The sequence below is a fragment of the Miniopterus natalensis genome, chromosome X, assembly GCF_054644295.1.
Source record: "Miniopterus natalensis isolate mMinNat1 chromosome X, mMinNat1.hap1, whole genome shotgun sequence".
Classification (NCBI taxonomy): Eukaryota; Metazoa; Chordata; class Mammalia; order Chiroptera; family Miniopteridae; genus Miniopterus; species Miniopterus natalensis.
The window spans coordinates 72237504-72249596 of record NC_142103.1 but is presented as its reverse complement, the minus strand read 5'-3'; the positions used below and the strand labels follow the sequence as shown (position 1 = coordinate 72249596).

Below are 12093 nucleotides of genomic sequence, written 5' to 3'. Positions count from 1 at the left end.
GCCAAGTCTCCTTCCATCACCATTTATCCCCACACCCTCTAATTCAATAAAAAGAAAGAAAGAAAGAAAAAAGAACCACTGGTACTTTTCCCATTGGATAAAACGTTGAAAGGGTGAGGGAGAGGGGCTTCTTTCCCTTGCTTTTCTCACAGCCAATTGCCCCGCAGTTTCCCTCCGGTCGCGCGGGGGAGTCAGCCCGGTGATTGGTGGACTCGAGGGGAGCCAATGGGAAAGTGGTGAGGTGGGGCGTTGGCAAGCAGATTGCGTGAGAGCGGGCAGCGGTCTTGGGAACCGGGTGCCGCCTCTGGGGCAGGCAGCCAATGGCAAGGCAGAACGGGCCCTTGACGTCAGGGAGGGACGGGGCCTGGGCACTTGGCGCGGAGGGAGTAGAGCGGGCGCCGGGGGAGGGAGCGCCAGAGCCGGGCTGTGAGCGGAGCTGGTCGCGTTTAGGCGCGGCGGCTCCGCTTCAGGTGTGACGGGCAGCAGCGACCTGGCTGAGACTGAAGGGGCGGGCGCGGTTCCCTGAGCGGTGTGAGCGCGGTCACCATGGACCGCCAGGATGAGGGGCCTCCGGCCAAGGCCCGCCGCCTCAGCAGCTCAGAGCCCCCTCAAGACGACGTGCCTCCGCCGCCGCCGCCGCCACCGCCACTCCTGCGACTGCCCCTGCCTCCACCCGAGCAGCGCCCGAGGCTCCGGGAGGAAACGGAGGCGGCACAGGTGCTGGCTGACATGAGGGGGGTGGGACTGGGCCCCTCTCTGCCCCCGCCACCCCCCTATGTCATTCTGGAGGAGGGGGGAGTCCGCGCGTACTTCGCCCTGGGTGCTGGGTGTTCCTGCTGGGACCCTGATTTTGAGTCTGGGTATGGAGGGGCGCCCCCTGAATTCGAGCCTGGGTATGGGGGGGCGCCCCCTCCCACGGAGAGCCTGGAAACATTCTCTCCTGAGGAGGTTTCTGGGGGAAGCCTGGAAATCGACATTCAGGTTCCGGAGCCCAGCGGCTTTGATGGAGAGAAGGCCCTAGAAACCTGTAGCATAGGGGGACGGGAGTACCAGATGGTAGCCGGTCTACAGGGGAAGGAAGAGGCCATCATCATAGTGGAAGACGACGAGGAGGAGGTAAAGGAAAGTGTGAGGAAGAGGAGGAGGAGGAGGAAGAGGAGGCAGAGGAAGGTGAAGAAGGCAAGCAAAAAGATGAATCCCGAGAAGATAGAGTACGTCCTGCAGGCACTGGAAAACATTCAGCTGGACCTGGAGGCAGTGAACATCAAGGCAGGCAAGGCCTTTCTCCGTCTCAAGCGCAAGTTCATCCAGATGCGGAGACCCTTCCTTGAGCGCAGAGACCTTATCATCCAGAATATCCCAGGCTTCTGGGTCAAAGCAGTATCCTTGTCATCTATATTCATGGGCCAAGAGTCCATGACAGAAAGGGGGGTGGGGGCAGGGACAGACAGGGTGAAAGGGGGTGGGGGCGGGCCTCTATTGAAAGAACGACTAGGTTTGGTGGAGGAGGGATGGAAGGAGGAGGGCAAAACATTGGAGAAACTGAACTAGAGATGGTGAAGGGGAGAGGGGGCACACAACATAAAAACTGGACCACAGGTGGGAAAGGGTGAAGATGAAGAGCATAACATAAAAAAATGGATCACAGACAGTGAAAGGGGGTGGGTAGTAGAGAGGCACATAGAAAAATTGGACCAAAGACGGTGAAAAGAGGAGGGAGGGGCACACAGAAAATGAACTGACTCAGAGACAGTGAAGAGGGACGGGAAGGGCATCAGAGCAGAGAAATTGCCCAGAATGGATGCCCCAACTCACACATGGCTCTGCAAGCCTAGGTGTCTGCTTAGATACTAGGGAAACCCTAATCCTGGCTGGAGAAAAAGGGGCTAGAAAGGGACTAGAGCCCCTAATGGGTCAGAAGAAGGAGTACCTAGGAATGGATATCAAGGAGTTAAATGAAGGAAAGGGGAGAGTAAGAAAATCCCATTCACTACTGGTGACAAGCTCATCTCTGTAGGACACACATATAGACGTGCAACATGTTAGGAACACATGGGTTGTCCTAACAGAAGTACATAGCTACAGACCCTTGGCACTCTCATATAAAGTATCCATGATCACAGACCCTAGTACCCAGTGTCATTTCGACACAAACCCTCAGACCCAGACACATAACTTCACTTGGACAAAGACCCATAACATCCAAATATAGAATATCATGTGACTATAGGCCCTCAGCAAGCAGATATAGCATTACTTGGACATTGGCCTTCAGCCCCCAGACACACAATGTCTTACAAACAGAAGCCCTCAAGCATCCGGAGACATATCACATGGACATAGACCCTCAGTACCCAGACACAACAAATAAGAACCGTGGCAAGGCCACCTAATGCAGAGGTTTTACAAAGCATAAACACAGGCTCTCACTACATAGTATCATGGAAATAAAGTACAGGTCATGTCCCATGACCCACTTGTTCCACACATATCAAATGCACACAGAAGGAATTCTGCTCCAGCTTCTCTTTTGCTTTGCCCTGCCTGCCCTGCCCTGCCTGGCCTTCCCTCCCTCCTTCTCTCAAAGAATAGTCACTCCTTGACCTAAACTGCTCCCTCCCTCAGTTCCTCAACCACCCCAAAATTTCAATCTTGATCAACCAACGTGATGAAGACATTTTCCGCTACTTGACCAATCTGCAGGTCAGGCCAAAGAGATTTTTTTACTAAGGCCAGGCAAGGAATCTGATCCTTGGAGGTGAGGGGGGGCATGGTGGGGTGGGGATTGCATCATTACCCCCACCCTGAGCAGGTACAGGATCTCAGACATATCTCCATGGGCTACAAAATGAAGCTGTACTTCCAGACAAACCCCTATTTCACAAACATGGTGATTGTCAAGGAGTTCCAGTGCAACCGATCAGGTAAGAGGCAGTCCTGGGGCTAATCCGTGGAACCCCCACCTACCCTTGTCCAGTGCCCTCTCCACAGCCTCCTTTTTCCCCAGGCCGGCTAGTGTCTCACTCCACCCCAATCCGCTGGCACCGAGGCCAGGAACCCCAGGCTCAGAGGCACAGGAACCAAGACACCAAACAAAGCTTCTTCACCTGGTTCTCAAATCACAGCCTCCCAGAGGCTGACAGGATTGCTGAGGTGAGGCCCCTCCTGGTATTATCAGAGAAAGTCTTGCTAGGCTTGCCTCTGGGTGCCTGGGGAATTGGGAGTAGGTTCTGGGGCTTGTACTCATAGCTCTGTTCTCTCCCCTCTCTTCTCTCTTTCAACAGATTATCAAGAATGATCTGTGGGTTAACCCTGTGCGCTACTACATGATGGGAGAAAGCGGCTACAGGGCAAACAGAAAGAAGCTAGAAAAGAAAGAAAGGTGATGGGGGGTTAGAGGCTGAGAGGTGATGTGTTAGTGTCACACTGGATTTATAAAACCAAAAGGGACCTTGGAGATAATTCAGTCCAATATGTTTTACAAGCGGGGAATGGTGCCCACAAATGGGGTGTGATTGGCCTTAGTTTACACACTCAGGGGCAGAAATGGGACTCTCCCCACCCTAGCTTTGTCCCTGGGAGCCCTTATAGCCTACTGCCTCCCAAGTTATTTACCACCTTTTAGTGTCTGTCTTGGGTACACCACCTCCCACCATATATTCAACTGCAGGCTTTCCCACAATAAAAAGAGGGACAAATATGAGGTGGTGATCATGGATGACTTTGATGACTATCAAGTGATGAAAGACATTATTGGCGAGACCTCAGACAGTGATGTTATCAGCGACAATGAGACCATTCATGACATCAAGATCTCTGACTTCATGGATACCACCGACTGCTTCGAGACCACTGACAACGAGATAACTGACATCAGTGAGAGCCTCTGTGACAGTGAGAGCCCAGACCGCAGTGAGACCACCGACAGTGAGAGTGCCGATGACAATGAGAATCCTGATTACAACAGTGAGAACACTGATGGTGATGACAAGAACCTTAAAGATGGCAGCTATGGCAACAACCTGGACAGCAGCGACATTGACGATGGAGACGAGACCAGTGATGATGAAGATGATGGCAATGAAGGTGACAATGAAGGCAGTGATGATGATGACAGTGAATACAGTGATGATGACGGCAATGAAGGTGACAATGAAAGCAGTGATGATGATGACAGAGACATTGATTACTATGAGCGTGACATTGAAGAACCTGAGAAGGATCAGGTGAATAGCAACAACCTGGATGACTATGAGGATGAGGTAGAGAACATCTTTGAAGAAGAATCATCAATGGAGGAAGAAGAGGAGGGCAGTGAGGAAGGTGAGCTAGACCCCCTCTTGTCTTCCCTCTTTTCTCTTTCCTCAGAGAAAAGCTGGCCAGGATCAGGGAATCAAGGCATGAGCACAATCTGCCCTTGTGGTGAAAAGAAAAAAGCATCTGTGCAACTTCTAAAACAAAGCAAGGCCAGGGAATATTTAACTTACAAATTGTAACAAAACCAAAGAAACATATTTCAGTTCTAGGTGATGGATAGATAGGTTGTAACAGCAAAAGCAAAGAGGAGGGAAAAGATAGGAGAGAGTGGGTAAAAAATTAAGGACTGGTTTGTGTGTGTGTGTGTGTGTGTGTGTGTGTGTGTGTCCGCGCGCGCGCCCGCGCTCACGTACGCGCGCACACACATGCGCGCGCATGCAGGGGGAAAAAGGAGCAAACACATTGTAATTCGGTACACTTTGTACCCAGCCCTAGCCTTCTGGGAACTCCCAGTCCTGTTTGGGGAGCTGGGGGCAAAGTGAACATCATGCTCTGTGAGCCTAGAGGAGGTTGTGCTCTGTGAGCCCAGAGAAGGGAACAGCTAATTCTACCTCAAGAATGAGGAAGGGGAGAACTAGAGGAAGAAGTGACATTTGAATTGGAGGCTGCATTCGTCTTAAGGAGTGTTATGGGGCATTCTTGGTAGAAGGGCTCACTTGAACAAGGACCTGGAAGGGTGAAAATGCGTGGTATGTTGGACACAGTTTCCCAAATTGTCTTCCGAGGACCCTTCACCAGTTCTGAAAGCTGCTTCTCACAAAAAGGTTCAGTGGTTGAATATGTTGGGGAAAATAGTACATACAGTAATATCTTCATGTAGAGTCACATGTACACTAGCACCTTAAAGGCTCTGAGAAGTACTGCTGTAAGAAACCTATTTAAACTTTGTGGAACCCAGCATTTTTCAAGCTTCTTGACCACAAGCCATTGTTCACTGCTCACCAAAGAACGCCTTTTGGGAAATGCATATGGGGTTTGAGGGAAATGGTGGTATTTAAGGTGACTCCCAGGTTTGGTTCTGGCCTTGGATGACTGGAGAAGGAAGTGCCATTTCCTGGGATGGGGAAGGGCATGGTGGTGAGATTGATGGGATGCAGGGAGAAACATGGAGTTGGAAGGGCTTGGTGGACATAAAGTGGGCCCCTGGGGGAAGACCAACCACTCCTGGGGGTTTTGGCCATGCAGTCAAAAAGTTCCATTGAGGGCAGGGTTAGGGGACCAAGGAAGGAGACACTGAATGAGTGAGTAGACTCAATCTAGACATTTCAGGTTGACTAGGGAAAATGAGGGAGTTGCTGGCCCCATCCCCTTCCCCTGGATGACACCTCTTCTTTTGGAAGAGAGGCAGAGCTATCAGCCCAGCCCTGGGGTGGGAGAGGGGGTAGGGAATTGAGTTGAAGGAGACAGACTGGGGCCTGTTTGGATCAGACTATGGAGAAGGAGTGAGGGAGCTGCCTGAGGATGAATAGGTTTTTTCAGCTAAGGTCACAGCTCAGGTAGAGACACACATTGGTACATACAGGAGGAGAAAAAGCTACTTTCAGAGATGTATCAATTTTGATAGGACAGAGGCAAGGAGCCCACCCTACCTTTCTGCTTCCTTCCCACTAGCCCCCACTAGCCCCCCCCCCCCCCCACACACACACTTGGCTGCTTGTTCCAAGCATAGGTGCTTGGCAAGTGGTCCCTGGCCTCCAACAGCCCTGGTTGTGGGCTTTGTTCCATCAAGAGTGACATCTACTTGCCCATCTAACCGTCCTCATTTTCTGATTTTTTCCTGCCTGTCCTCTGTGCTGCCAGGAGGTGAGGACAGCGATGATGAGGAAGGAAGTGAGGAGGAGGAAGGAATCGAAGAAGACTGGGAAGACTCTGACATGGAGGAAGTGCTTCAGGTCCAAAACCCTTGGGCCAACCCAGGGAAGAGAGGCAAAACTGGATAAACATCTCACCCTTGCCCTTGTGGCGCTGCCTCTGTATTCCTCTCCCTCTGCCCCATTTGCCCTCCCCCTCAGCTAGGGCCTTGAGGCCCCACATTGCACTTCTGGGGGGTGACCGACTTCGTACACGGGTTTGAAGTTTATTTTTATGGTTTAGTAATTGCAGAGTTCTTATTTTGGGGGAAGGGATCCTTCCTTTTGGCCCTCCTCCCTCGCAGGCTTCTGTGTGCTGCTACGTATTTATTGTGATGCCTTGGCCAGGGCCCCTCTTTCCCCCTCCTCGTGCTGTATGGAGTGGACACCCTTGATCCCGAAGCGGGGAGGGCTGCTGTGGCCTTGGGGGGCTCTGCTGCCACCCTGTTGTCCTAAGTCTCTCTCTTTCCCTCACCTTTCCCCGCTGTGCCCGCTAGCCCGCATCGGTGTCTATGCAAGGCCGCTTCGCCATTGCGGTATTCCTGCCCCCCACCCCCAGAAGCCCTGCCTCATTCCCTGTGAACCCTGGTAATCCTAATAAAATTCAGAGCAAATTCAAAGTGCTGCTTCGAGTCTTTTGTTCCGCCTGGTGCGCTGTCCCCAGCAGCCAGTCTCCCTTGCTATAGGCCCGCAAGCAGCTGGCTCCTATACACACTGGCCAGTAAGATGGTAGTTGCGAGGAGTTGGGATGGGGGGATTTGGCTGGCCAGGGTCCAGGTCTGCAGGCCACAGAGGTGTGGCGTCAGGCCAATGCGGACCTTTCTGACCAATGGCAAGATGAGACAGGAAGCCCCTCCCTCTCCCAGCGGCTGCAGTGGACTCAGCCAGGTATCAAACAGCTTCCCACGCCTTCCCCTTGCACACGCGCAGAAATGCTCTGCGCCCTAGAACATCCTTTTATTCAGTGATTCATCTTTTAATTTATCATGCGTCAAACCTTTCCTCGGGCCTAGTGTGAGCTAGGCGGGGGAGAGGGCAGCCAGAGAAATCCATTTTTCTCGCGCGCATGTAGTAGAAAAAAATATCAATTGGGACATAACACAAAAATGCAGGAGTGCTCTCTTGTCTTAGGGATGGGGTGCAGGGTCCCTGAAGCTGGGCCTGGGAAAGAACGCAAGAAAAGAAGGCTCAGGCCGAGGATTTGCATAGAGATAAGGGCAAAGCAAAGGGAAATTACTATGTAGCTGTGTGATGGGGCCAGGGGCCTGAAAGGCAGGCTCTATCTGGGAGACCTTGGAAAGGCTGAGAGGTTTTAAATTTTGGATACAGTAACTTTATTTCAAGATACACCAGAAATACCACCCAGATTCTTTCTGGATCATAATGACAATTTATGTAGCCATCTGCGTCGGTCTTCTGCCATACACCTCCAGAACTTACCATCCAACACCCTTATTTTGCTGGAAGGATTCAGATTTGCGTTTTAGAGAGTGCCCTCTGCTGGTTGCCAGAAGAATGGATTGGAGGAAGGGAGAGCAGTGAGCAAAGCTACAAATACCTCAGGTTGAGAGGGGCGTGATGGGGGTGGATATAGGAGGTTTTAAAAATAAAATGTTTTTTAGAAGTTTTAGATTTACAGACTTACTGCGAAGATAATACAGAGAGTTCCCATATACCCTACAGCCAGTTTCTCCTAGTGTTAACATCTTACATTAGTATGGCACATCTGTCACAGTTAATGAACCAGTATTAATACCATATTGTTAACTAAAGTCCATACTTCATTCATATGTTATTAGTTTTTATCTAATTTACTTTGTTCCAGGATGCCACATTACATTTAGTCATAATGTCTCCATAAGCTCCTCTTGGCTGTGACAGTTTCTCAGACTTCCCTTGTTTTTGATGACCTGGAGTAATCAACATTTGAGGAGTACTGGTCAGGTATTTTGTAGAATTTTCCTCAATTGAGATTTGCCTGATGCTTTTCTCATGATTAGTGTGGGGCTTTGGGTTTGGGGAAGAAAGACTACGGAAATAAAGTGTTATTCTCATTGCATCATATAAGGGTACGTGCTATCAATATGCCTTATTACTGTTGATGTTAACCTTGCTCTCCTGGCTGAGGTAGCGTATGTCAGGTTTCTCCACTGCAAAGTTACTCCCCGCCTTTCCATGCTGTTTTTTAAGGAAGCCACTAAGTGTAGCTCATGCTTAGGGAGTGGAGGGCTCTGCTCCATCTCCTCAGGGCAAAGTATCTACATAAATTTATTGGAATTGTCCTGCACTAGAAATGTGTCTATTCTATGAGAGCTTTTAAGATGCTGGAATTGGCAGGCTCTATTTTTTTCCATTTTAAACAAGAAGTTTATTTAAACAATAAAATGCTGGACATGAAGGGAAAACTATCTAGGATTCATGTCCTTCAGAGTAATTTACCCCTACTTAAAGACAGATTGCCCTACATGTAACAGCTATGTATAAAATAGTTATAAAATTGTCCTTGGTTTTACAATGATAAATGAAAAACATTAAAATTCTCCAATTGAGCAAATTATGCAAGGATTTTTATGTTCTTTTTTTGTTAAACAGTGAGAGCAGAATAACTTGTTGGAATGTAAAGAGCTGAATGAGCATGCCACTAATGGAGAAAGGGGGTATTTTTATAGAACCAGTATTTCCCTCCATCCCATCTCCATTTGATGTCCATCAAAACATACCATCGGCTATTTAGTTAAAAATGCAAATTCTTGTGCACACACATGAGTTACTTTATGTACAATAAAGGAATGGGAAAGGAGGAAATGAAAGAATAAAGAAAACTTTACTGTAGTAGTCAGGATGTAGTGGATCCAAATTGTGGTTTTATTGAGATTGTCTTCTTGATCTGGAGGAACTGAGTTCTGGAGTAAAGTAGCAGGTTCCCCTTTTAGTAGATACCTCCTGTCTGCTGCTGGAACACATCAATTGTATCTTCAGCCTCCATTTCCAACTGTGCAGGTGTGCCTGGGTCACTGATTGACTGCCCATCAAATCGGGATCTGATCTGCCTCATTGACAAACCCTGTCGTTCACAGTAGGCTTTCATTAGTTTACTAAGTGGCGTATGCCTCTTAATCTCATACTGCACCACAGAACCATCCTATCCCACCACCTTCAAATTAATATGATTGGTGTTCTCAATCTTGATTCCTTCCTTGGGCTTTTTGTCAGCCATGGCAAGTGCTGGAGTCTCCTCAGCATCAGCTTCACAAAAGAGGTACCAGGCCCACACCAAACAAGCACACAAGCAGCACCAGGAGTGGCAGAAACTGACAGACTTTAGATATGGGAAAAGAAGGACTGAGAGAAGTCAGGCATGACTACCAGTTGCTGTGGAACCTTTGGCAAGGCCCCTTTCTCTCTGGGCCTCCTCTGTGAAATGGTTGGAATACCAGATCTTGGACATACTGCATGATTTTGATAAATGTTTTGGGGAGAGCATGGAGGCTTGGATGCCTCTAGTTCTGACCTGGGGCCACACTGTCAGAAGTGGGTAGAGGAGACTCTGGCCCAGAAAGGGGAACATGTTGTCAGAGCTGAGAGTGCAAGATCCTGAGTCAAGGGATCCTATGCACAGGGAAGAGACAACTATGTGCAATGTCTGGAGCCAGTCCCAATGAGCAGGTGGTGAAGTGAAGGGGAGGAGAGAGCAGCAGGGGCAAAGGGCCTGGGGTGGGCCAGGAAGAGGTGAGCTGGAGAAGAGGATCCCAGCCAGTCTGAGAGACAAATGGCCTGGGTATCCTTGCCTCAATCTGCTCTACCTCACAATGTGGCCCTCTCACCCTCTCTAGAGGGCCTCAGTTTTCCCATTTGCAAACTTAGGCTAATCATGCTTGAGCATTAGCCCAGGAGAAGCAACCTGCCTAAGTTCCCAAGATGGCATCCAGCCTTGAAGTAGACCTCTGAAGCCTGGCCTTCATCATGCTCTTCCCTGATTCCTCTCTGTCTTCCTAATCAAATCCCCAGCCCCTCATTCTGGTATTTGAGGCTCCTCTTCACCCACCCTGTCAAAAAGGGCCTTTGGCTTCAGGGACGCTGTTAGGAGCTAAATATGGGATTCTAATATAGTTAGCCAGGGTGCTCATGTCCTGGCCTGAGGCATGGGAGAAGAGAATGTTCTTTGCCTGGAGTGACATCTTGTTCCGTGTGCCCTCTCTCCTTAGTGTATGGTGTGGCTTCAATTCCTGCCATGTCTGGTCTCCAAAAGGAATGGACTGTGCTAGAAGGTCTTTAAGGTCACATCCAACTCCAAAATATAGTCTTTGCTGAAGACCAGAGAAGATGGGCCCCATTTGCTGGGACCCTAAACAGAAACCAGGAGGAAGACCAGGAGGAGGAGGAGAAGTCATGGACCCAGTGCACCCAGAGCCTGTCCCCATGCTGAAGCTAATTGTCTTTGTGTCCTTCACAGCTCACTCCATTCCTCTGCAACAGAAGGCCCTGCTCCCAGGGGTGAGGTTCTCAGAATCGCCTGGGGCTAGACTATTAAAATGTTACCCACTTCTGTGAACCAAAGATTGGCAAAATTAAACCAAAACTAGATTCAGGACTATCCCTGCTTCTTAGGTCACCAAAAGGGCCAGCACTGACTCCCTCAGTTGGGGGTATGTTAGGAAGGAATCCTATTATTCATTCAGTAAACATTTATTGAGCACCTACTGTGTGCCTGGTACTAAACTGGGTGATAAGAATATAACAAGAATATACCAAGTCTTTGCTCTCCTGGAGCCCAGAGTTTAAGACAAGTATTTTTATTTTAATTATTTTTGCTGTGACTGTATTTTTTTTTTTTTAACTTTCTTTTAAAAAAATTCTTTAAAAAGCTTTAAATTACAGTTGACATACAGTATTATATTAGTTTCAGGTGTATAACCCAGTGATTGAACATTATATAACTAAGAGATCACCTAATACATTTTTTAAAAGATTTTTAAAGTTGATTTTTAGAGAGAGATGAAGGGAAAGGGAGAGAGAGAGAAACATGGATGTGAGAGGGAAACATGCCCTGAATCAAACCGGCAACCTTTTGGTTGCGTGGGACCATGCCCAACCAACTGAACTACACAGGCTAGGGCAACCCTGATAAATCTTGTACTCATCTGACACTATACATAGTTATCATAATATTATTGACAATATTCCCTATGCTGTTCTGTGACTACCAATGTGTTCTTAATTCCTTCACCTTTTTCACCCATCCCCCCAACCCTCCTCCCATCTTTTGAAAACCCAGTCCTCTAACCTCCCGCCCCTCCAGCAACCACCAGTTCTCTCTCTGTGAAAGACAAATATTCTCAACACTTTTTATGCCACTGATCTGTTTGATGGTCTGATGAAGTCTATTAACCTTTCTTCAGAAAATACTACCTTTTAAATGCATAAAAAACCTTTAGTTAAAAAAGAAACATTATATTGAAATATAGTTATTAAAATATGGAAAAACAAATGTGTGCTTTAGTAATATATGTGCTCCTCATTAATTCATTAAATTATAAGATCCAATGGAGGGTCTAATAACTATCTTTATTTTAAAATAGAGATGAGATTACATGATAATTCAAGAGTTCTGCAACATCTATAATGTGATAAGAAAATCTCTGTGACTTCTATTGGTGACAGCATCACAGGCACTACTACTGTGGTTAGTTACATTCTTTATTGAAGAAAATGCTAAATTTCAACTAGAGGAGAGTGAAAAATAAAGATGTAATTCTCTTTCCCATGCAAATTCATGGACCCCTCCAAACCCTGTCCCCAGACTGGACTGGAGGTCTGTGAACCCAAATTAAGAACTCCAGGTAACAGGAAGGTCCCTCCTGTCTCCTGCCTTCTTAAACAGCTGTCATTTGGAGGACAGAAGCCTGAGTTTTATTCTAGGTCTTAC

At 48.1% G+C, this 12093-nt stretch overlaps 1 protein-coding gene and 1 pseudogene across 2 annotated transcripts; one reads left to right on the top strand and one right to left on the bottom strand.

Annotated features, from left to right (window-relative positions):
* Nucleotides 1–410: 410 nt before the first annotated feature.
* Nucleotides 411–6437, top strand: TSPYL2 (TSPY like 2). Of its 2 annotated transcripts, XM_087829400.1 has the most exons (7): nucleotides 411–1380; nucleotides 2626–2703; nucleotides 2813–2924; nucleotides 3008–3153; nucleotides 3285–3382; nucleotides 3671–4323; nucleotides 6118–6437. In XM_087829400.1, exons 1-7 carry the CDS (start codon nucleotides 547–549, stop codon nucleotides 6255–6257), a joined length of 2061 nt encoding a protein of 686 aa, XP_087685526.1. In that variant the 5' UTR covers nucleotides 411–546; the 3' UTR covers nucleotides 6258–6437. The 2 variants fall into 2 exon arrangements, with proteins under 2 accessions (XP_087685526.1, XP_087685527.1); XM_087829401.1 differs by lacking the exon at nucleotides 2626–2703 and having other exon boundaries at nucleotides 2819–2924.
* Nucleotides 6438–9096: 2659 nt separating this feature from the next.
* Nucleotides 9097–9384, bottom strand: LOC107542356 (small ubiquitin-related modifier 2 pseudogene; annotated as a pseudogene).
* Nucleotides 9385–12093: the final 2709 nt, after the last annotated feature.

Excerpts from the sequence above, each read along its gene's own strand:
- TSPYL2 (XM_087829400.1), top strand. The coding sequence starts at position 547 with ATGGACCGCCAGGATGAGGGGCCTCCGGCCAAGGCCCGCCGCCTCAGC. Across the intron at positions 1,381-2,625 it reads CAGGCTTCTGGGTCAAAGCA|TTCCTCAACCACCCCAAAAT; the intron begins GTATCCTTGTCA and ends TCCCTCCCTCAG. Across the intron at positions 3,154-3,284 it reads AGGCTGACAGGATTGCTGAG|ATTATCAAGAATGATCTGTG; the intron begins GTGAGGCCCCTC and ends CTCTTTCAACAG.